The sequence below is a fragment of the Lissotriton helveticus genome, chromosome 1_1, assembly GCF_964261635.1.
Source record: "Lissotriton helveticus chromosome 1_1, aLisHel1.1, whole genome shotgun sequence".
Lineage (NCBI taxonomy): Eukaryota > Metazoa > Chordata > Amphibia > Caudata > Salamandridae > Lissotriton > Lissotriton helveticus.
The window spans coordinates 492,719,840-492,745,960 of record NC_136057.1 but is presented as its reverse complement, the minus strand read 5'-3'; the positions used below and the strand labels follow the sequence as shown (position 1 = coordinate 492,745,960).

Below are 26,121 nucleotides of genomic sequence, written 5' to 3'. Positions count from 1 at the left end.
AGATACCCAGGTTCTAAGGGACACAGGGCAACCCCTTTGTTTTGCATGGTATAAAGATATGGGCAAGTACAAAAACGCTTTTCCTATGGAACAATGGTCCTAACTATAACTAACCACTAGCGATCTCTAGTAGTTAGCACACTGAGGCGAGGCTCCAAGGATCGAGCTGTGTCCTGCCTGGGGGGTGTTTGTTCAAGGTCAGCCGCTTGTTCCCACAAAAGATCCAGGTACGAGGAGAGAATAGGCGGTCACCACCCACTTGGGGAGTACTTACAATGTGTGGCTGCCTTGCGACGAACCCGGAGTGCTAAGTTTTTGAGACACTTCCTAGTACCTGCCAGCAGGCTTCCCCCAATCGTAGTGAGGCCAGCAAACATTTTTTTAATCTTGTGGCATTTGAAAAAATAGTTAGATGAAACGTGTCATGCCCTTTCTGGAAAGTTGATTAAAGACCAGCTTGACCACAGAACTTGTGTGGGTCGTTCTTTTCCTTCGGAGGGGAACTTGGTTTGGATATTGTGCGTGCGGCCACAGCGCACTGAGCACCCACCCCACAAGCAGTTTGGCAGCAGTAGTGGCATCGGTTTTGAACACACCTCATGAACTGGGGATACCGCCGAACCACCGCATCCTGCAGCTGTGACCTGCTATTTGTTGGACCGTGAATTCACAAGAGAGCAACGCACACTGAGGCGAGGCTCCAAGGATTGAGCTGTGTCCTGCGGGGGGTGTTTGTTCAAGGTCAGCCGCTTGTTCCCACAAAAGATCCAGGTACGAGGAGAGAATAGGCAGTCACCGCCCACTTGGGGAGTACTTACAATGCGTGGCTTCCTTGCGAGAACCCGGAGTGCCGAGTTTTCGAGACACTCCCTAGTACCTGCCAGCAGGCTTCCCTCAATCGTAGCGAGACCAGCTGGGATAAAAGGTGGACCGTTGGAAGCGTTTTTTAAATCTTGTGGCATTTGAAAAAGTCATTAGACGAAACGCATCATGCCATGCCTGGAAAGTTGATTAAAGAGCCTCTTGACCTGCAGAACATCTGTTTTGGACTCACCTCATGAACTGGGGATACCGCCAAACCACCACATCCCGCAGCTGTGACCTGCTATTTGTTGGACCGTGGCTTCATGAGGGAGCAACGCACACTGAGGCGAGGCTCCAAGGATCGAGCTGTATCCTGCGGGGATGTTTGTTCAAGGTCAACCGCATGTTCCCACAAAAGATCCAGGTACGAGGAGAGAATAGGCGGTCACCGCCCACTTGGGGAATACTTACGATGTTTGGCTGCCTTGCGAGAAACCGGAGTGCCGAGTTTTCGAGACGCTTCTTAGTACCTACCAGCAGTTTTCCCCCAATCGTAGCGAGGCCAGCTGGGATAAAAGGTGGACCTTTGCAAGCATTTTTTTAATCTTGTGGCCTTTGAAAAAGTCGTTAGACGAAATGCGTCATGCCATGCCTGGAAAGTTGATTAAAGAGCGCCTTGACCTACAGAACTGGTGTGGCTCGTTCTTTTCCTTTGGAGGGGAACTTGGTTTGGATATACATGTGTGCGTATATATATATATATGTTTTTTTTATATATATGTATATATATATCTATATATATATATAGATATATATATAAGCAGCACCCGGTCGCGAGTGAGGTGAAGCAGACGGAGAATGAGCTTGCAATATATTACCTACTGGCGGTCGCCAGTAGGTAGTTATAGTTAGGACCTAGTTTCCATAGGAAATCCGCAACATTCTATTGAGAATAACTTTGACGCCGGTGGACGAATCTTTGCGAATTTCTCAAAGAAGATGGCCTGCTCCGCTCCGCTCCTTCCCAGAAAGTTTTGGGGGGATTCGTCAAGTGGGGGCTGAGATAAAAGGGGGGTCCCAAAACGTGTTTTCCCCATGTTATTTTCCATAGGACGTTTAGACACGGCTACAGGATTTATAAGAAATTTGGTAGAAAGGTAAAAAGATTACGCTTTTCTTTGAATGGTGTAAATCTGTTCAGTAGTTGCTGAGAAAATTAACTTTGAAAAAATATATATTGGGCTACATTGGGCTATATATATGTTAGAGCCCAAATGTAGCCCAGTGTAGCCCTATGTAGCCCAATGTAGCCCAAAGATGGCCACCAGAGACAAAAAAAAACAAATGTAGCCCAAATATCAGCCAGATGTAGCCCAACTATAGCCCAATGACACAATGTCCCAGAGTGTTCTAAAGAACAACTAGAGCGCTAACAGTCTTACTTATGACAAAAGTATGGCAAACCTGAAGTCATCTTGATTGGAATAAAGTGTTAACACTTAAAACATTTAATTTGCAAAGGAACAAAATGAGGGGGTTCATTTTGCCATAGAAAATATGATTAGTGCTGAAGAAAGAAAAATTAGGGCACATTTTGAGTGACTTCTCAAATCCTCTTATATTTCATTAAAAAAATTCTGATATGCAGTCTCCCAAGATGGCCACCAGAGACAAAAGAGCCCAAATGTAGCCCAAATATCAGCCGGATGTAGCCCAACTATAGCCCAATGACAGTAGTTAGGACCTAGTTTCCATACGAAATCCGCAACATTCTATTGAGAATAACTTTGGCGCCGGTGGACGAATCTTTGCGAATTTCTCAAAGAAGATGGCCTGCTCCGCTCCGCTCCTTCCCTGAAAGTTTAGGGGGGATTCGTCAAGTGGGGGCTGGGATAAAAGGGGGGTCCCAAAACGTGTTTTCCCCATGTTATTTTCCATAGGACGTTTAGACACGGCTACAGCTCGAACGGCTGAATGGATTTATAAGAAATTTGGTAGAAAGGTAGAGTCCGGCTCGCAGATTACGCTTTTCTTTGAATGGTGTAAATCTGTTCAGTAGTTGCTGAGAAAATTAACTTTGAATAAAATATATATTGGGCTACATTGGGCTATAAATATGTTAGAGCCCAAATGTAGCCCAATGTAGCCCAATGTAGCCCAATGTAGCCCAAAGATGGCCACCAGAGACAAAAAAAACAAATGTAGCCCAAAAATCAGCCAGATGTAGCCCAACTATAGGCCAATGACAGAATGTCCCAGAGTGTTCTAAAGAACAACTAGAGCGCTAACAGTCTTACTTATGACAAAAGTATGGCACACCTGAAGTCATCTTGATTGGAATAAAGTGTTAACACTTAAAACATTTAATTTGCAAAGGAACAAAATGAGGGGGTTCATTTTGCCATAGAAATTATGATTAGTGCTGAAGAAAGAAAAATTAGGGCACATTTTGAGTGACTTCTCAAATCCTCTTATATTTCATTAAAAACATTCTGATATGCAGTCTCCCAAGATGGCCACCAGAGACAAAAGAGCCCAAATGTAGCCCAAATATCAGCCAGATGTAGCCCAACTATAGCCCAATGACAGAATGTCCTAGAGTGTTCTAAAGAACCACTAGAACGCTAACAGTCTTACTTATGAAAAAAGTATGGCACACCTGAAGTCATCTTGATTGGAATAAAGTGGTAACACTTAATACATTTAATTTGAAAAGGAACAAAATGAGGGGTTTCATTTTGCCATAGAAATTTATATATATATATATATATATATATATATATATATATATATATATATATATATATATATTCACTGAAAAAACCATAGGTTTTAAACACGTTATAGTTAGGAAGTAGCATTTAAAAAACCAATGAAATTCACCGAAAAAACCATAGGTTTTACACACGTTATAGTTAGGAAATAGCATTTACAAAACCTATGAAATTCACTGAAAAAACCATAGGTTTGACACCAGTTATAGTTAGCTGGAAATTTTACTCGCATAAAACCAATGAAATTCCCACGTTATAGTTAGTTGGACTCACTATAACTTGCGCGTGCAATGCACTGCTGATGACGTCACATATTACATCACTCATGACATGGTCAGTGACATCAGTCATGACATCACTGATGACACCATCCTTGTGACAGAGTGACAGACGTCTTTTCACTGTAATGTAACCCTTGAAACACATATTAAAAAATAGAAACTAAAATTTTCAAAAAATGGAGATACCCATACCAGTTACAACAACCAATTCAATAATTCCACCATCTATATACACATTCACTCATTGATCAACAGTTCTATATAGTCACTCGTACATATACTCACTCATGATATGTAGTGATACACCTATACATCCTGTTACACACCGTCAGTCATCCAAAAGATACTCTCACACATATTCACACATGCAAATAAAGTATTGAACATCCATTTATTTGCATATACAGCTATACACACACAACCACCTTACTTCTATGGAAACTTACACATACTTACTCTCTTAAACAATCACTTATAGAAACACATACTTATCTAAACAGGAACTATTACAATCTCTTTCTCTCACATATACTCACTTATATACATCAATATTCACATATATTATATTAAAACATATGTAGTTACTGATAAAGACACTAGTGAGACAGTCATTCACTCACTAACACACACATATACACACTCTTCCACCCATACAGTCCTGCACATATGCTGTCTTCAAAACACATACAAAGAGAGAGTCAGTCATTCATGCATCTATGTGTTAAGTAATACCCCCACCAAACCATACAAACACTCATACTGATACTTACAAAAACATCTAATAACCCATATACATACACATGTAGCTACTCACCAACCCATGCAACCACTTATACACACAGTGAAACACTAATACATATATTTAAATATTACTCTCTAATATATGTATTCACTAAGATACACTTAATAAACCAGTTAACCAATCAATTTAAAAAAAAATCCAAGTAATCACTTATATAAACATTTATTCTTCCATCAACTTTTATATATACATATATAACACATATTTATTTTTTAAAAAGACACACATTCACTGGATAGTGTCATCAGTGATGTCATGACTGATGTCACTGACCATGTCATGAGTGATGTAATATGTGACGTCATCAGCAGTGCATTGCACGCGCAAGTTATAGTGAGTCCAACTAACTATAACGTGGGAATTTCATTGGTTTTATGCGAGTAAAATTTCCAGCTAACTATAACTGGTGTCAAACCTATGGTTTTTTCAGTGAATATATATATACATATATATATATTACCTACTGACGGTCGCCAGTAGGTAGTTATAGTTAGGACCTAGTTTCCACAGGAAAAGCCTTTTTTGTTTTCCCAATAACGTTAGCGCCGTTTGACGAATCTTCGCGAAATTCTAAAAACTCATTATCAGCTCCGGTCAGCTCCTGACCTGAAAGTTTTGGGGTGATTAGCTATGCGGGGGCAGAGAAAAAAGGGGGGTCCCAAAATGTGTTTTCCCCATGTTATTTTCCATAGGAAACTTTAGACAAAGCTACAGCCCGAACTGCTGAACGGAATTACACCAAATTTGGCAAAAAGGGTGCCCTTGGTTCAGAAAGAGTCAGTTTTGTTAACTGGTATAAATCCGTTCAGTAGTTCCTGAGAAATTAGAAAAAGATAAAGTTCTATGGCCGCTGTGGGTTTGCAAACCCTCCTGCCCACAAGCTTCATTCTAATGGGCTGCCAAAACTCCAAACCAGGAAGTGTTGGCAGCCATCTTGTGACGTGGTAGACCTGAGTCACAAGAAAACAGCAGAAAAAGATTAAAAAAAAAGAAGAAAAGGGGACAGGGTAGAAACACCCTGACCCCATAGACCTGCTCAGGGCCAAAAAAAAGCATTTTTTAAAATAATTTCGGTGAAAATCACGATGGGGTCACGAATTCTAACAAAATTATTTAAAAAACAAAGAGCAGACTCCCGCGCTTTGTTTAAATAAATTCATTAGCGGGGCCCGTGGGTGCCCCCGCAGCCCCAGGGACCCCCACCACCTCCCGGGGCTGTTAAACAGAAGCGTAGGGGGAGGCCCCAACCCCCCCCACGCTGCCCCTGGGACTGCTACCTCCCCGGGGCTCTATTTTTAATAAAATATCCTGTGTGTGGGGGCTCGAGCCCCCCCCACACTCCCCAGGGACCACCACCTCCCCGGGGCACTAAACATGTAAATGCGGGGGTCCGTGACAGACCCGAGGACCACCACCTCCCTGGGTCTTTGCAATGTTTGGAAGGGGGGCCGCGCGGCCCCCCTCCTGGAGCCCTTGTTGGCCCTTGGGACTGCCTTCCGCCAGGGCCAGCTCCTGCAGTCTCCCGAGGTACCACGCCTGGGACACTGCTGTTTGCTATGGCAGGGCGGGTGCCGTGCGGTTCCCGCCCTGTCATAGCAAACACTGGTTTGGATTTTGGAAGCGAGAGCAGGTTTCCTGCTCTCACTTCCAAAATCCAAAGCAGATTACTTTTACACAAGGGGAGCTGCATGTCAGCAAATCCCCTTAAGAAAAAAACAAAGCCGGCTCCCGCAGGAGGTGGGGAGCCAGCGGGATCATGGGGCAATTGGGGCTCCCGGGGGCCACATGCCCCTCCTCCCCTTTAGATACATTTTTGTTAAAAGGCAGGCCCGGCCCAGGGATGGGGTCCCAGGGCCCATATTAGGCTTGAGGAGGGGGGCCACACTGCCGCACTCAGAAAAAAAATATTTAAACGGATGTCCAGGGCCCGGGGGATGGGGTCTCCGGGGCCATAAATGGCCTGTAGAGGAGGGGCCTTGCGTTCCCCCTCTGCATAATTTTTAAAAAAGTGTCCAAGGCCCTGGGGGATGGGGGTCCCCGGGACCAAAAGTGGCCAGGGAAGGAGGGCCTCGCAGCCCCCTCCCCAAATCTTTTTTTTAAAAAGGAACCGGCAAATAGCCGGGGGCCCACCCCTCCCTGCACCACTACACAAACATGCCCATGATGCGTTTTAAGGTGGGGAATTAGTACCCCTTGAATCCTGGGGGCTGTCTACCCCACCAGGTACCTCCAGCATGTGCCACAGGGCTGCGTTGCAGAGAGGTGGTCTAAGGCCACGCCCCTTTTTACACTGCTCTGCAACACAGCTGTGTGGCGCTTACTGGAGGTACCTGATGGGCTAGTTGGACCCTAGGAACCCTCAGGATTCAAGGGGAACTTGGGTCCAACTAGCCCACCAGGTACCTCCAGTAAGCACTCAGGAGGTGCGTCTCAGAGAGGTGTCAAAAGGGGCGTTGCCTAGGAACATCTCTCTGCAACGCAGCTCTCTGCCACTTTTTGGAGGTACTGGGTGGGCTAGTTGGCCCCCAGGGACCCTCAGGATTCAAGGGGACTTAATCCCCAAACTTACAACATGCTAGGGGGCACATTTGCTCAGTGGTGCAGGGAGGGGGCGGGCCTGATGTAAGAACTTAACAATCTTGCTGTGTGGGACTTACGGGTGGTAATAAAAGGGATAGTTGGCCCCCAAGATTGACGGTGGGGGCTAACTACTCCTCCTGTTACCTCCAGTAAATACCACACTGTGGGGTTGCTAAGAGGTGTGTCGGAGGCCATACTCACCTTTCTCCACCACTCTGGAAGCACGACTGGTATGTTATAGTTAGAAATTAGCATTTAAAAAACCTTTCAAATTCACAGAAAAAAACATAGGTTTCAGGAATGGTATAGTTAGAAATTAGCATTTAAAAAACCATTGAAATTCACTGAAAAAACCATAGGTTCCAGGCACATTATAGTTAGAAATTAGCATTTAAAAAACCTTAGAAATTCACTGAACAAAACATGGGTTTCAGGGACGTTATTGTTAGTAGGACATTTCTCTTGTACAAAACAATAGAAATTGCCCCATTATAGTTAGTTCAGCTAACTCAAATGACATCACTGATGACATCATCCACGTGAATATCTGATGCACCTCCTCATACACTAATATAACCTTTGATACACCCACTGTAAAATACAGACTACCATTTTTGAAACCATCGACACACCAATACAGGTTACTACATACACACTCACTGATTACTAGGTCTACATACACATCCACTCATTCACCCATAAAGTCACTCATACATGCAGTCACTCATTAATACAACACTGTCATAAACACTCAGACACCTCTACAGACACTAACACACCACCACTCATCAATAGAGTTACTCACACAGCTAGTCAGTCATGCAAAGAATCAATCACCCTTCCATTTACTGACCTATACAGTTATGCACACACCACATCATTTATTCAAACAGAAACGAATACATACTTACTCTCTCATACAATCACTGATACAAGTACACACTCATCCATACAGCCACTTTCACAATCACTGACTCTCATGCATAGTCATTTATATACTCCAACTCTCACATACACTGCCTTTTACATATATAGTTGCTTGGCCATGTACCACTGAGACATCCATTCTCTCACCAACACACCCATACACACACTCACTAACCCATATAGCTGTTTGCACATGCACTCTTGTACCCATACACCCAGGGAATCAATCACTCACACATCTATGCACAGAGTCATACTACTCCTATACACACACATTCAGGCACCATGCACATACTTAGGCAACCAATCAATAACCCATATAGACACTCATGTAGCTACTGACCAACCCATGCAGCAGCTTACACATCAGCAGACAGACTGATACAGACATTCACACAGTTTAGTCACTAACCCATGCATTCAGTAACGTTTAATCACTCACTTATACAATCAGTCACACACCTACAAAATCCTCCATCCACACCCTTATACACAAACTCATTTTTTAATACACCTTGGTATATTTTCAAGACATATTTAAACTTTACAGAAACATAAAGTCAGTGGATGATGTCATCAGTGATGTCATCAGTGATCTCATTTGAGATATCATCAGTGATGTCATCAGTGATGTCACTGACCATGTCATAAATGATGTAATATGAGACGTCATCAGACATGCATTGCGGGTGCGCGAGTTATAGTTAGCTGAACTAACTATAATGGGGCAATTTCTATGGTTTTGTACGAGAGAAATGTCCAACTAACTATAACGTCCCTGAAAACCTATGGTTTTTTCAGTGAATTTCAAATGTTTATTAAATGCTAATTTCTAACTCTAACGTGCCTGAAACCTATGTTTTTTTCAGTGAATATATATATATGAATATGTATATTAATTATATATGTGTGTGTGTGTGTGTGTGTGTGTATATACATGTATGTGTATATTACCTACTGGCGGTCGCCAGTAGGTAGTTATAGTTAGGACCTAGTTTCCATGGGAAGAACGTTTTTTGTTTTGCTTATAACTTTGGCGTCGTTTGATGAATCTTCATGAAATATTCCAAACTAATTCTTTGTTCATATCAGCTCCTATGTTGAAAGTTTGGGTGTGATTTGTCAAAGGGGACTGAGAAAAAAGGGGGGTCTCAAAACATGTTTTCTCCATGTTAACTTCCATAGGAAACTTTAGCAAGGCTACAGGTTGAACGTGTGAACAGAATTACCCCACATTTGGCAGGGAGAAGGGTCTTGGTCTAGAAAGCACGCTTTTCTTTATTTAGTGTAAATCCGTTCAGTAGTTTTTGAGAAATATCAAAATTTACAAATATCGATATTTGGAAATTCTGCCATCTGATTGGCTGAGGCGTTACGAGCATGAGCTTGCTGCTTGCTGGTTACGAGCACTGCGAGTGGTTGCAACTAGGAAGTGTTGGCCACCATTTTGTGATTCCGTTGTAGCGAGTAAGGGGAAAAAAGGGCAAAAAAGTAGGAAAGGAGGGTAGGAGCACTGTAAGCTCTGTAAGCTCTGTGGGGGAGTGTGAAGCGAAGTAGTCACTCCTACCGGTCTGAAAGTGCGGTGTTGCTCAGAGTGACATGGTGCGGAGATGATATGCTGCTACACTCGGGTATGAAACTGAGAGCCTAAACCGTGAGCTCATTGTTGTAAAGTGATGTGCTCTGCTCTTAGTAGCATACGCGTGCAAGTAGTGTTAGTACGCGTTTATACCATACATGCAGTGGGAAGCTACTACTGACCGCTACTGTGTGTTTATACTATACCGGAAGCGAAGTACTCACCCCTACCGGTGTGAAGACTCAGGGATCACACCGAGCTGATTGCTGTAAAGTAATGGGCTCTGGGCACTGTAGGATACTAGCCGCTGTAGTATAACTGTGTAAGTAGTGTTAGTATGCGTTTATAGTATATAGGGAGTGGGTAGCGAACTACTTTCTCCTACAGGTCTGAAGAATCGGGGATTAAACCGTGAGCCTAAATAGGGAGCTCATTGGTGTAAAGTGATGTGCTCTGAATGCTGTAGTATACTTGTGGAAGTAGTGTTAGTTTGTGTTTATATAATACAGGGAGTGGGAAGGGACCTACACACCCCTAGAGGTCTTAAGACTCCTCGATGAAACCATGAGCTTATTGCTGTAAAGTCATGTGATCTGTGTAGTATTCCAATGTAAGGCATAGTAGAATGTTAGTATGTAATTCTACTAGAATGTAAGTATGTAATGTTAGAATGTAGGGCTGTCATGAGGGGAACCTTGGGGAGTTTGTACATGGTGCTGGAGAAGACGGTTGCCTTGCTGTCTGCTCCTGTTGGTAGGTGTTTAAGGTGTCTTGTTTTCCTGCAATGAATCTACTTATCGGATCCACTACTGTCTGCCTCTTCATCACATAAATTTGGCGATGAGCGGGAGAAGGTAAAAAGAAGTCAGCACTCACCAATAATTCAAAGTTGCTTGCGTTGTACTGATGACCCGTTTTCTTCGTGTAGCTGTTTCTACTCATCCTAAGGTCGTCGGCTCATTGAACTATGTCATCTGACCTCTGGTATGATTTAGATTTTGTGCTTCCTCTGCCTCTACACTCTGGTCGCTGTACTACACCTGTGTAAGTAGTGTTAATATGCGTTTATATTAACCAATGCATCATGGTCCTAAGGAGCGCAACCTTCTAGGCGCAGCTCATACAATGTCCGGGGGTGTGCATCCACAGGACATTTATGTTTGCTATTAGAGGGTGGTGCATGGCTTCCACCCTGTGATAGCAAATCCTTGTTTGACTAGTTGAAGCGAGATGAGGAAAACCTCCATTCGCTTTAATGGAGCTGATTCGGATGGTAAAAATGGAGAAAAAAAAGAACGGGGTCTCACTCGTTGATTTAAATTAGGCTCCTGGTGGGTAATCCTAATATTATATTGCGGGGCCTCTATAGGACTGGGGATCTTAATGTCACATGTAAATTAGGCTCGGAAGGGCACAGAGACGTTTCGTAGCCTAGGGGATCACCACCTTCACTGGTATTGTTTACTAATTGTTCGGGGGCGTCAAGGCCAACTGAAATCCGGGGATGGCCACCCTCAGGGGCTTTCCTCAAATATGCAGGGTGGGCCTCGGCAGTCCATGAAGTTGCGATGGTCCTAGGTAGTGCCTTATTGGTTCTGTAATCACACAGGCAGTAATCATGGTGTTATAAAGTGATACACGCATAGAATCCTTGCAGTTGTAGAATTACGCAGGCTTCATTTATGTAATAGTCTAGTGGTTTATATTTGATAGGTGCACCGCAAAATTACGAATGTTTTCTCTCAAAACCTCCTATAAACAGACAATTTTCATAATAATCTACAAACAAGTGTTGTCAGAAAAAGAAGACCTATACACTCACTTATTTATTGGGGAAAACAAATTCTTTATTAAAACAACACAAATAAATGGAAACTCAGGTTTATTAGAACAAACAACAGTATAACAGGAAATACGTGGGTGGGACTCCTCCCGAAGCAGCATACAAAACCTGAAAGACAAAAATGAAACATAAGTATGTGTGCCATGTGGAAGAGGAAAAGAAAGGTAGTCCGAATGAAAGGAAGATATTAAGATTGGGAGAGAGAGAGAGTGGGTAGAAGGGAGAAGGTGAGAGAGAGTTAAAAGAACAGAGGGAGGAGAGACAGAGCGTAGGCCTATTGTCCGCAAGAAAGAGTGTGGTCCAGAAAGTCCTTAAAATGAAACATATGAATGAGGCCAGAGATTACATTAATAGCTACAGGAATATCGCTTGCCTGCACCTTTGCACCCAGGGTGCTGCACCCCAGCATCTTCCCCCGCACTGTGCTCAATTGTAGGTCCTGCGCTCCGAGGCTTCACTGCTCACCTGCCACCATCGGTGTGTCCAAGGACGTGTTGGTGCAAGCTCCGAGTCCGGGGTACCTTTGAAGGGTGGGAGAGCAGGTCTCCGGTCGGGGATGGTGTCTTCATACCACGATGGAAGTCGTCAGAATGCCGATGGCATCATGAGGGGGTGAGCACCCGCTCTGCCCATTTTGGTTCAATCGATTCAGTGTCTGAAAAGGGAGAAATAATTTAATGGTGGAAACGTCTGGAGGTAAATGAAGGTTTATTTCAAGCTTAATAGAAAACACCAGTTGAGTGCATCCTTCGTTTTTGAAGTACGATCTACCAACTATTAGTGGTAATTGTGGTTCAAAGAGGAGTTGGAGTGCACGACAATACACAAGATTAAATAATAATATTTTATAACAATGATTCACATCCAAAGGAAGCATAATGTGCACGTGTAATGCAGTGGGGGAAGCCTGTGTGCATGTACACTTAGAAATGAGCTCACTACAGTGCCCTAAAAGCCAACGCCACATGTCTGTAGGGCAGCGCTACCCACTGGCTCAGGCATACAGTACGGCCCAGCAGGTCCTTAAAATGAGACAGACATGTGACTGAATGAGGTGAGAGATCACATCATTATGCACGGCAACATCGCTTTTTCGCACCTGCGCACCCAGGCTGATGCAGCTCACCACTCCCGTAGCACTGTGCTCAACACGTGTCTGTAGGGCAGCGCAGCCCACTGGCTCAGGCCTACAGTACGGTCCAGCAGGTCCTTAAAATGAGACAGAGATGTGACTGAATGAGGTCAGAGATCACATCATTACGCAAGGAACTTCGCTTGTTCACACTTGCTCAGTCAGGCTGATGCAGCCCACCCCTCCCTCAGCACCGTGCTCAATTGGAGCTGCTGTGCACCCAGGCCCCACTGCCCACCTGATGTTATTGTTGTGTGTGCAAACACTACGGGCAGCAGTGTTCAAAATTCAGTTGCAGTGTTGATTGCAGGATGGTGTACACATCATGGATCACTTTTTCGTTGCGCATTGTGATATGCAAGGTGGATGCGGCCATATCACCTGAGGCAGTGTGGAAGAACTGGGACATGTGGCATAGTCGTTATCCTATTTATATGTACACAAAGTGGGTTGGGCTTGCGTACGGCAGGCCAGCATAGGGGTGTGAATAATTGTTCCGGGGAGCTGGGCGTTGTTCAGTTCCTGCCTGGCCAGGAAGTGTAGTTATGTGTGCTTCTTTTTCAGTTTTGACATAGCAGAATGCGCAATTTATATTAATGTAGCATGTATCGGGAGGGCGTCAACTATCACTAATGAGATGCTGTTCGAAAAGATTGAATGGCAAACATTATATGTCGTTGTCAAGGTTGCGGATATGCGCAGATATGCATGTCAATGGTGTGCAGTATTATTGAAAGTGTTGCTATTGTGAAGCGTACACATGTGAATGTGCTCGGATGGAGGGAGGATCAGCAGTGAGGCTACCTCATACACAGTGATAATGCTCATTACAGTCAAGCAATGTATGTCAAACGTGAATCTGAAAGTCTCACATATGACACACCACTATATTGGTAAAGCCTGACAACAGAGCGTACAGCAATACAAATCTACACATTACTGTGTACTGTTTGTCACATGTGATCTAGGATGTGCACTCTGCCCATGGCTGATGATAGTCCTTAGAGCCACCAATACCCAGGCCAAAAGGCAGTACAATAATGTGCACACAAACACACCAGGGGCATCGTGTAAAACACATTTGTTTTTTGATGTAACGTTTGAGATGCATGGCTATCACACGTGGAAGGCTTAATGTACAGACCATGAATATTGATCAAGATGATCGTTGCATGTTGTGTGTAGTATAAGATATGTGTACACAGAAAGAAAACCTTTCAAAAAAGCTGTTTAAGGTGAAGGGGTGTCTCTTATCAAACACTGTAGAGAGAATGACTAAAATGGGTGGGGTCATTCAACTGTTACAATGGGAAATGTTATGAAGCAATCAATTGATTTTTTTGGGCAATCACGCACCGAGCGTGCAAGTAGGCCGCACCCGACGCGATTTTGAGAAAATATATTTATCATAAGTTAGAAATATATAAATGTTTAAAATATTTTAGATTATCGCTTGCTGTCATATACTGTTTAAAGTTATTTAGATATACTTATGAGACAAAAAAAGGAGGGAATGGCGTACCCGGTGCGACACCATACGTCTGTGACGTGACACAGGGCCTGGCGGTGTGCACTCGTCGCTTACGCCACGCACAGCGAGCGAGACCCCATACGTACATGACGTAACACGTGGCTTGGTTCTGCGTACCCGTCGTATACCAAAGTAGCAGCTGGGGCGACTTCATGCGTATATGATGTTCTGCGGGACGCGGTGACACGAACCTGTCAGATACGAAATGCGCATCATTTACGAGTTTGGCAATATGGTGGATCGGATTCATGTGGTGATGGAGCTTGGTACGCTTCTGGTATGGGAGTGCAGTTTTCTCAACAAAAAAAAATATATACATATTTTGGGTGGAAGATATACAGCATTATATAATTTTTTAAGTTAAAAAAAGAAGTATAATAGAGTTCCAAAATATTTAAAAATATTTTAGAAAATATATAGGTTTTATAAACATGAAAACATGAAATTAACATTTAAAAAACCTTTCAAAATTCACAAAAAAAACATAGGTTTTACAGGCGTTATAGTTAGGAAGTAGCATTTAAAAACCTTAGAATTATTTTTCACGTGGATGATGTCATCAGTGATGTCATTTGAGATGTCATCAGTGATGTCACTGACCATGTCATGACCATGTTATGAGTAATATTTGACGTCATCACCAGTGCATTGCGGGCGCACGAGTTATAGTTAGCTTAACTAACTATAACAGGTGAATTTCTCTAGTTTTATATGAGTCAAATGTTCAACTAACTATAACATCCCTGAAACCTATGTTTTTTTGTTAAAAAAATAAAATATATATATATATATTACCTACTGGCAGTCGCCAGTAGGTAGTTATAGTTAGGATTGTTTTCCATAGGGAATCCGCAACATTCTATTGGGAATAACTTTGGTGCAGATTGAGGGATCTGCCTGTAATTTTCCTCAAATTTGCCTCGCGACGTTCCGCTCCTTCTCTGAATGTTTGGGGGGGATTCGTCAAGCGGGGGCCGAGATAAAAGGGGGGTCCCAAAACGTGTTTTCACCATGTTAATTTCCATAGGGCGGTTGGACTCACTTTTAGCCCGAACGGCTGAATGGATTCCCACGAAACTTGGCAAAATTGTAGGGACTGGTAGCCCGATGTGCCTTTGCTATGTCTCAAGATATGTGCTCCAGTGGATTTTGAGTAATTTAGGTTAAAAAAAATATATATATCTATAAGCGCCCCGGTACGCGCACCGGGGCGCGTACCAGCGCGCAACGTGAGTTCGCGCGTGGAAAGCTGATTGGCTCTCGGGTGTCTGTCAACATTCGAAACAGTCCTGAGCGGCCGCCATCTTGTGTCTCGGTAGGATCGAGACACAAGAGGTGGCAAAAACAAAGGGGAAATTACCATAAGGGGGCAGGGTAGACCCCTCCTGACCCCCTAGGTTTGATGTGGGGGCCATAAAAGGGCCCCGCGGGGCAAAAAAAATAATTTTTTTTCTCGATTTTCGCGGGGGGAGAGCCCGGTTCGCGCACCGGGGAGTGTACTTTGGTGAAAAATAGTGAAAAAAGTTAATGTAAAATAATTATTTTGAGTGTTCAGAGGTAGGGCAGCTGAAAAAAGAGCTTTTGGGTTCTGTGGCTGATTTAGGTACCTATATGTACATCTCACACACATCCACATGCACACACCCCACACACACACCTACACACACCTCACACACCCACACCTCCACCCACACCCAAACACCCCACACACACACACCTTACACACCCACACCCCCACCCACACCTCACACACCCACATCTCCACCCACAACCAAACACCCCACATAACCACACCCACACACACACCTTACACACCCACACCCCCACCCACACTCACACACCCCACACACCCACACCCACATACACACCTCCCCCCCCACACACACACACGTCACTGACACACCCCACACATCCCCCGCACACACACACACACTCCACACACATACCCCCACACTCACACCCCCCACACATATCTTACACACCCACACCTCCACCCACACCCAAACAGCCCACACACTCACACCCAGACACACACACGTTACACACCCACACCCCCACCTACACCCACTGACTCCCTATAAGTCACCCCCACTGCCTTACTTACCTTTCTTTCCTGTTTCACTCAGACCCTTTCAGTCACTGTTTCCTTTACTCTCTCTCTCTTTTCTCTCTGTCACTCCCCATGTCTTACCCTAATTCAGTTTTTTCACCCTCTTTCACCCCTCTTTACTTACACTCACTGCTCTTTTCTCACCCTCCCTCACCGTTGATCATTTATCCCGGTTCTGTCACTACCCTTCTTTCCCCATTCTTTACTGTCCTTCCTTTTTCTTTCAACACCCACTCACATTCTACCAGTACCTCTACTTTACTCTTCTTCGTCTCTCTTCCCTAATTTCGCTCCCTTATTCATTTTCCTTTTCTCAATAACATCCTATTATACCTTCTCTGTTTTTTACTATGTAATAAACAATCCCTCTGTGTTGCTCCCTCTAGCTCTCTTTCTCTTAACATTACTCTCTCTGTGTTCTTCCCTCATGCTCACTCCTTCATTAATTTATTTTTTTTTGGTGCGCGCCCCGGTGCGCGTACCCTAAGGAAAAAAGAATGACAGAGATTCTTTAAAAATATTGGTTTATTTTTATAAATTAAAGGTAGTTCTAAAAAGAACTGTTTTTTTTATTCTTTTTGTTGTTTTATATTTTTTTATTGTTTTTTTGAACATTTTTTACTTTTTTTGGCTTTTCTGAACACTTTTATATTTTTTTTGTATTTTTTATGGGGAGAAACAAAAAACAGGGAATTGTAAACGGCTCAACTGGAGCAAAAAAAAATCAGGAAAAAATTAGGGTTTTTTGGGGCAATTGTGGTTGTCACCATCAAGAACGACGAGCTTTACGCTCTGCTCACCATAGCTATGGTCTTACCTCAAAAAATACAAGTGACCCTGAATTCACCGAACCGTGGTTGTATGATTGGCATCGTCTCCCTTGTGTCTGGTCCAGATGGAGTGGGTTGCTTTCTTTTGGAGGTGCTGGGTGAAGATTGGGGAAGGTTACTGGCCATTTCTCTCATCTCTGCAGCAGCATAGTTGTTGGGATGCTTGCGCTGCATATGCCTAATCATGGTGTAATTACCAAATTAATATTTCCTATTAGGGTTCCCCCTTGAAAGTTCCATGCCACAGATTCGGCAAGTCACCTTTGGCGCATTCACTTTTTTCTTGCCCTATGGGATGGAAAAAAACTCCCATACAATATGTTCCTTTGGCCTATATGGGGTATTGTCTTCTGGGAGGAATGTCCTTCTCCCCTCCTCGTCCTCCTCCTCCTCTTCTTCTTCTTGACCACCAATGTGATGTTGTGGTGGTCCTCTTGGTGGTGGTGGTGGTGGTGCAGATGCTCCAGCTGCTGCTGCTACTGTAGCCATTTTAAATTAGAAAAGATTAGAGACAGATCTCCAAACAGGTCTTCCTCAGTCAAAGGACAAAGTCAGAATAAGGGAAAAAGGTAGGGGCTTTCATCATTTGGAAAACAAAACTGATCTGGACCAATGAAAAGTGTTATTTTCAAGTCACATGATCCGAGTTTTCATCATTTGGAAACCAAAACTGATCTGCACCAATGAAAAGTGTTATTTTCAGATCACATGACCCGACGCGCTTACGCTACGCACCCCGGGGCGCTCCCGAGGGTGCGTAGCGTAAGCGCGTCAGAACGTTGCGCGATCGTATGCGCTCGCGTGCTTCCGGGTGCGCTTACGCAGTGCGTCATATGACGCATTACGCGGCTACGCGATACGTCACGATGTTGGTTTCATTCGCGGCAATAGCGCTAACGGGACGCTCACCGGTACACGCCCCGGGGCGCGCCGTAGCACCGCGCTTACCCGTGAGCGCATCGGTACGCGCCCCGGGAGCGCTCCGGGGCAAAAAAAATAATTTAAAAAAACTATTACATAATTATACAATATAAAATTCGCTATACATTTTTTTACTTTTTATACCTATAGAGATTTGCTATTAAAAAAACATTGAAATTCACTGAAAAAACCATAGGTTTCACACCAGTTATAGTTAGGAATTAGCATTTAAAAAACCTATTAAATTCACAGAAAAAACCATAGGTTTCACACCTGTTATAGTTAGCTGGAAGTTTTACTCGCATAAAACCATTGAAATTCCCACGTTATAGTTAGTTGGACTCACTATAACTTGCGCGTGCAATGCACTGCTGATGACGTCACATATTACATCACTCATGACATGGTCAGGGACATCACTCATGACATCACTGATGACACCATCCTTGTGATACAGTGACAGACCTCCTTTCACTGTAATGTAACCCTTAAAACACATATTCAAAAATAGAAACTAAAATTTTCAAAAAAATGGAGATACCCATACCAGTTACAACAACCAATTCAATAATTCTACCATCTATATACACATCCACTCATTCACCAACAGTTCTATATATTCACTCATACGTATACTCACTCATCATATGTAGTGATACACCTATACATCCTGTTACACACCGACAGTCATCCAAAAGATACTCTCACACATACTCACACATGCAAATAAACTATTGAACATCCATTTATTTGCATATACAGCTATACACACACTACCACCTTACTTCTAAGGAACCTTACACATACTTACTCTCTTAAACAATCACTTATAGAAACACATACTTATTTAAACAGGAACTCTTACAATCTCTTACTCTCACATATACTCACTTATATACATCAATATTCACATATATTAGATTAAAACATATGTAGTTACTGATAAAGATACTGAGACAGTCATTCAGTCACTAACACACACATATATACACTCATCCACCCATACAGTCCTGAACATATGCTGTCTTCAAAACACATACAAACAGAGAGTCAGTCACTCATGCATCTATGTGCTAGGTAATACCCCCACCAAACCATACAAACACTCATACTGATACTAAGAAAAACATCTAATAACCCATATACCTACACATGTAGCTACTCACCAACCCATGCAGCCACTTATACACAAAGTGAAACACTAATCCATATATTTAAATATTTAAACATTACTCACTAATATATGTATTCACTAAGATACACTTAATAATCTAGTTAACTAATCATTTTTGTTTTAAAAACATCCATGTAAACACTTATTTAAACATTTATTCTTCCATCAATTTTTACATATACATATATAACACATAATTATTTTTTAAAAAGACACACATTTACTGGATGGTGTCATCAGTGATGTCATGAGTGATGTCACTGACCATGTCATGAGTCTTGTAATATGTGACGTCATCAGCAGTGCATTGCACGCGCAAGTTATAGTGAGTCCAACTAACTATAACGTGGGAATTTCAATGGTTTTATGCGAGTAAAACTTCCAGCTAACTATAACAGGTGTGAAACCTATGGTTTTTTCAGTGAATTTAATAGGTTTTTTAAATGCTAATTCCTAACTCTAACTGGTGTGAAACCTATGGTTTTTTCAGTGAATATATATATATATATACTACTATTATAAAGAGAGAGCTGAAACCTTTGAGGCGGGTAATCTCAAGAAGTACAGCACCAATCACAACACCCAATACAACATTGTAAAGGGGAGTTGCAGCAGATGGACATAGGCTATACATCTGGCGACCATATACATTACAAAGGTCATACAACCTTAGGGGTAAAGTAGTCCCTTATGGGCGTTGGCGTTCTGCTGTCAGCGATGGGCGGGTCAAAGTAGCGTGGGCATGTCAAAGTAGCGATGGGCGTCTCAAACTACACTTTGTTGGCGTCACCGTTGTCAGAGGGGCCTGGCCCAAAACAAAAAACGATTATAAAATATGCGCGCACATTCACGCTCCATTACTGATACTGATAACACTCACAGTACTTGCCGTGCTAACTAAAACAAAGCTTCACTCATTTGTGAGCCTCGGCGTTGCCAGAGGGGGCTGGCATCAAAAAAAGGGGCGCAGCTTTCAAGAGCACACTATTCACTCGTCGCAACATTCACGCCTATGTGGGCGTCACCGTTGTCAGAGGGGCTGGCATAAAGAAAGGGGCACGGCTTTCACAAGCACGGTATTTCACTCGGCGACACATTCACGCCTTTGTGGGCGTCAACGTTGTCAGAGGGGCCGGGGCTGGCATAAAGAAAGGGGCACGGCTTTCACTAGCGCGAAATTCACTCGGCGCCACATTCACGCCTTTTTGGGCGTCAACGTTGTCAGAGGGGCCTGGCCCAAAACTAGAAACAATAAATAAAGGGCCGCCGATTTCACTGTGCAAGCCCATTCACGCTCCATTAATGATAACACTCACAGTATTTGCGGCGGGAACAAAAACAAAGCTTTACTCATTTGTGAGCCTCGGCGTTGTCACAAGAGCCGGCATAAAGAAAGGGGCGTGGCTTTCACAAAGACGCTGGAAGCATTGCGGAGAGAGGGATTAGCGTCCTTGGAGTTGTGGCGTTTGGCAGTGACGCTATATGGGGCGTCTAAGTGCACCAAGCAAGTCTTTGGGGAGTGCATGAACCTACTAAGGCACACGCCCTCAGTGTGCATGCCAGGACTGATCAGGGGCGTCGGCAGGAGCGGACAACCACGTTCGCATTCTGCGGAAAGGACAAAAAACCGCAGAGCACACGCTCACCTTCCGCGCAACAGAAAGAGGAGTTCTGAGCCGCCGCACAGACAAGTCGCATGAAACAATAAATGTACTATGCCATGAACTTTAAAAAAACTTTGCCTTTCCTATTCTAACTATTTAAGACATTCTTTTTCGTACCCGGACAACGTCCGGACGGGCTGCTAGTATATATATATATATATATCCATTCACATGTTGTCTAGAGACGAAAGCGCGACTCCACAGAGGATTAAAGACACAGCTTTATTGATTGCAGGAGCATGACTGTGCACTCATGTTCGAAATTCAATCTGGCCTAATGCATTTTGAGCCTCCTGGCTCTTGTTCGCAGGCTTTGCTGGCAAAACGGAAACCATCATTTTGGGCATTTTAACAGGTAACACTCTCTTGGCGCCGTGCACTCTGGTCATTGAAGTGCCTATAATGAAAAAACCTTTTAGTAGGTCGTTCCGTTTGTCAGAAATGTTATTCATCAATGTTATAGCCCTCCAGTGGGCCTCCAAACACGCCTGCACAGTCCATTAATTATCCCCTGTGGCCACACTGAGGCACGAACAGTTCTTCGCCCCAGCAGCACCGTACCAAACTTTTCACAAGGCGGTGCGCTTTCACGGCGGGACGGCCGTTAATTATCCATTCACATGTTGTCCAGAGACGAAAGCGCGACTCCACAGAGGATTAAAGACACAGCTTTATTGATTTCAGGAGCATGACTGTGCACTCATGTTCGAAATTCAATCTGGTCTAATGCATTTCGAGCCTCCTGGCTCTTGTTCACAGGCTTTGCTGGAAAAGTGGAAACCATCATTTTCGGCATTTTAACAGGTAACTTCCTCTTGGTGGTCTTTTAGTAGGTCGTTCCGTTTGTCAGAAATTTTATTCATCAATGTTATTTTAGTCTCTGGACAACATGTGAATGGATAATTAACGGCCGTCCCGCCGTGAAAACGCACCGCCTTGTGAAAGGTTTGGTAAGGTGCTGCTGGGTCGAAGAACTGTTCGTGCCTCAGTGTGGCCACAGGGGATAATTAATGGACTGTGCAGGCGTGTTTGGAGGCCCACTGGAGGGCTATAACATTGATGAATAACATTTCTGACAAACGGAACGACCTACTAAAAGGTTTTTTCATTATAGGCACTTCAATGACCAGAGTGCACGGCGCCAAGAGGAAGTTACCTGTTAAAATGCCGAAAATGATGGTTTCCGTTTTGCCAGCAAAGCCTGTGAACAAGAGCCAGGAGGCTCGAAATGCATTAGGCCAGATTAAATTTCGAACATGAGTGCACAGTCATGCTCCTGCAATCAATAAAGCTGTGTTTTTAATCCTCTGTGGAGTCGCGCTTTCGTCTCTGGACAACATGTGAATGTTATGTTATGTTATGTTACAGATTGTTTATATAGCGCCTATCACCGCCGGTCTCTAAGCGCTTAACAGAAGAACATTACACACTGTTATCCCAAACCCTCAGCTATCCCCCCAATTAAGCTGGAGTCATTGCCTTTCTGAATAGGTGGGTTTTCAGTTTTTTCTGAAGGGTAGTAGCTGTGATTCTACCTTCAGAGTGGCCAGGAGCTCATTCCACAGTTGCGGGAGCAGCACAGACAGTGCCCTCCCACTTCTGGTTTTTAACTTAAACCTGGGTTGGATCAGATTGAAAGTTTTTCCTGAGCGCAGAGATCTACCAGGAACATATCTCTTCAGACGTTGCTTAATGTACTCTGGGGCTTTCCAAAGAGTGCCTTATGGGCCACACAGAGACACTTAAACTGAACTCTGAATTTTACCGGTAGCCAGTGCAGCTTCTGGAGCAGGGGGGTTGCATGCAAATTTCTGGGCAGGGAGAAAATCAGCCTTGCTGCATCGTTCTGTACTACCTGCAGCTTCCTCAACAGCTTCTGTGGCAAGCCAAGATATAAGGCATTGCCATAGTCAAGTCGTGAGATAACTGTGGCAGATACGATCGATTGCAGGCTGGAGGCTGATAAGATGGGGACTAACTTTCGTAATTGCCTCAACACACCTGTGCACGAGCCAACCACAGCTGAAACTTGAGGGGCCATCGAGAGGTCTGCATCGATCCTCAGACCCAGGCTTTTTACCACCATCCCAGGAGAGGGAGTAGTTCCTAACTCTGGGGGCCAATACAGGTCACCCCAGGGATTCCCTCGGTTGCTGATCACCAGCACCTCCGTTTTGTCAGCATTCACTTTCAACAGATTGTTAGTCATCCAGTTGACCGTGAAACTGAGCAGGTTCCTCACTGATTCCTGGGCCTCTTTGGTGTCTTCCAGCTGAACCAATAGCTGGGTATCATCTGCGTAATTGAAGATTTCGCAATTCCTACGCATAAGCTCCTCCACCAGCGGTTGTAAATAAATATTAAAGAGCAGGGGGGATAGTGCCGACCCCTGGGGCACACCCCATGTCACATCACTAATCCCAGACAACTGGTCTCCCAGCTGCACTCTCTGAGTTCGTCCTGACAGGAAGGATTCCAGCCACTTAAGCACCTGGCCTGTGATCCCCAGCTTCGCGATGCGGTCCAGCAAGATGGTATGGCTGACCGGATCAAAAGCCGCCGACAAGTCTAAACGAATCAGGGCGCATGGTTGTTTATTGTCTGCCCTGACTCTCAGCTCGTCGGCGACCGAGGCCATAACTAGTTCTGTGCTATGTTGGGGCCGAAACCCAGCCTGCCTGGCATGAAGGAGATGGTGTTCCTCCAGATGACCGGCTAATGTGCCCAGGACGTGTTTTTCTAGAATCTTACTCAGGAATGCGAGATAGGCCTATAGTTTTTTAACGCCTTCGTGTCTTTCCTGCTTTCTTTAAAAGTGGGGAGACCCTAGCTTCCTTCATCTGAGTTGAGAGATAGCCTGCTTCCAGTGAGTTGTTCAGTAGACTCAGCACCTGGGGCTGGATGCCTGGCAAGGCCATTTTAAAGATTCTTGGGGGGCATGGATCTGTGTTAGAGCCTGATTTAATTTGTCCAACAAGTTCCGCTAAGCGCTTGTCGTCAATGGGAGGAAAACTGTTCATAGACCTCGACGGCACCTGAGCCACCAGACAGGGCAGCATAGTTGTAACTGGCCGTGCATTGATATCAGTGATGATGTCCTGTACTTTCTGAAAAAAGAAACTTTGGAAAGAGTCACAGTCTGGTTGATCACTCATAGAAATGTTCCCACCCCGCTGCGTGAGTTCCCTTAGTATCACAAAGGTCTCTCGCTGTATGTTAATCGCCTCCCTAATTCTTCCCTCATAGAAAGCTGACTTTCTCTCCAAGATGTCTGCCTTATATTTTGAGAGTAGAGTTTTAAAGGTTTCAGCCTCTACTTGACAGTAATTAAGTCTCCACCTTCTCTCTGCCTTGCGGAGGGCTTGCTTCTTCTCTTTCAGTGAGGCATCAAACCATGGTGCTCCCTTCCCTTTAGAGCTAGTCCTCTCCATCCGCTCAGGGGCTAATTTATCTAGAGCGGCGAGCATCCAGGTCTTTAGCACCGTAGCATCCTGATCCAAATTAATACCGCTCATTTTAGGGGGGGCAGAAGAGAGCAGGACCGCAATTAGGGAGTCAGCCTCAATCTTATTCCAGGGCCGAGCTTTCCTCCGAAACTGATTTGGGACAGGCAGTACGGGGTCACCCGGAACCCAGCACTTTATGATAAAGTGGTCCGACCAAATGCAAGGACTGACCTCAATTATTTCTGTCTTAGGCAGAGAAGACCAGACAAGGTCCAATGTGTGGCCCTTCACATGAGTGGGGCCCACCACTAGCTGTTGTAGGTTGAGCGCCGAGAGATTAGCTTCAAACTCTATCTCAGTAGGGTCTCTGGGTATCTTGTCCCAGTGGTAGTTGAAATCACCCACCACCAAAAGGGACTTGTATCTGAATGGATATATATATATGTATATACGTTAACAGACTTACCATACGTAGTAATGGTATGAATGGTAAAAGAAAGACCCAAAAACATAAATGCATGGTAAAAGACCCAAAGTGGTAAGTACCTCCATGGTAAAAGCTGCATGGTAATTGCTGTGTTGTAAAGGCTGTTTCCCCTATCTAAAGGACACAGTAACACTCTGAGTCAATGTGTGCACGTTGGCAGCAATCAACAGGGAGATGTTTATTTTCTAAGCAATAATGTTTTTGTATCTCAACAGGAAGCAATGAAACACCCATTATGCAGTCGGATATACTTTACCGATGTTATGGCTCACTTTAATTGTGATGTGTTTTTCCCAGAACTTGATGAAGACATCTTTAAATTGGTTGAAGAGTAAGTATTATATCTTGGCCATTTAGCTGTTTTCAGTTCTTATGAAAATACAAATGCTAGAGGAGTTTAATGAGTGGAAACTGTATTGGTCAATAGCTTGGCATTAGCATAGTTTGTTACATTTAGGCAGGTTGCTCAAATTTGGTGAAGGGCGACAATAATCAGATACAACACAATATCAGCTAATGTATCTTTTAGGCACATAATTTCTGGATAGCACAGGGATATGGGTATGCATCAGTTTACATAATTAGCTACACCTATATATTTGATGGTTTAAGTAACTGAATATGCAGCTACAGAGCATTATGATCTGGAAACAAATTTAACATAATATATATTGATAGCAATTGTTAATTGATAATATAAAATTGATGTACCTAGTTTTTGAAACACATTTGCAAAGCAATCAGTGATATGATGCCACACTCCTACCTGATCGACCAGTTATTTTTAAAATGAATAAACAATCTATCAGTTGTCTCCATTACATTTCACCACTGATTTTTGTGTGTTTAGTGTTGCTGGTTTTTGTTGTTGTTTTTTTTGCACTACCATTGAATGTTTATTTTTCTCCATTGCTTATATTCATGACAGCAACAGTACCAAGATGCCCGAGGGCATTCGATCGCTTTATAAAATTAAAATATCCATTCACATCAAATCGTAATATAGCTTTCATTTCTGTTATTTGTTACAGATGAAATCAAAACATAGTCTACATAAAACTAAATGAAGCACATTAAATATAAATTCATAGGGTTTATGTAGTTGTAATATTGTTGACTAAATTATATTACTGTTTCTGTGACTTGATTAATATTGTGTCTCTTTCATTTAAGTGACACTTATTTGCTGCAGTTTGTATTAGTGGGCTAAAAAATTCATAATATTGATAAGTCTGC

At 43.5% G+C, this 26,121-nt stretch overlaps 1 protein-coding gene across 1 annotated transcript in view; it reads left to right on the top strand.

Annotated features, from left to right (window-relative positions):
* LOC144769926 (dihydrofolate reductase-like) overlaps window positions 1–26,121 on the top strand; it is a 145,013-nt gene that overhangs the window by 100,223 nt on the left and 18,669 nt on the right. Inside the window, exon 7 of the mRNA XM_078654121.1 lies at window positions 25,101–25,216. Coding sequence (XP_078510247.1) covers window positions 25,101–25,216 — 116 coding nt within the window. The remainder of the gene's footprint in view (window positions 1–25,100; window positions 25,217–26,121) is intronic.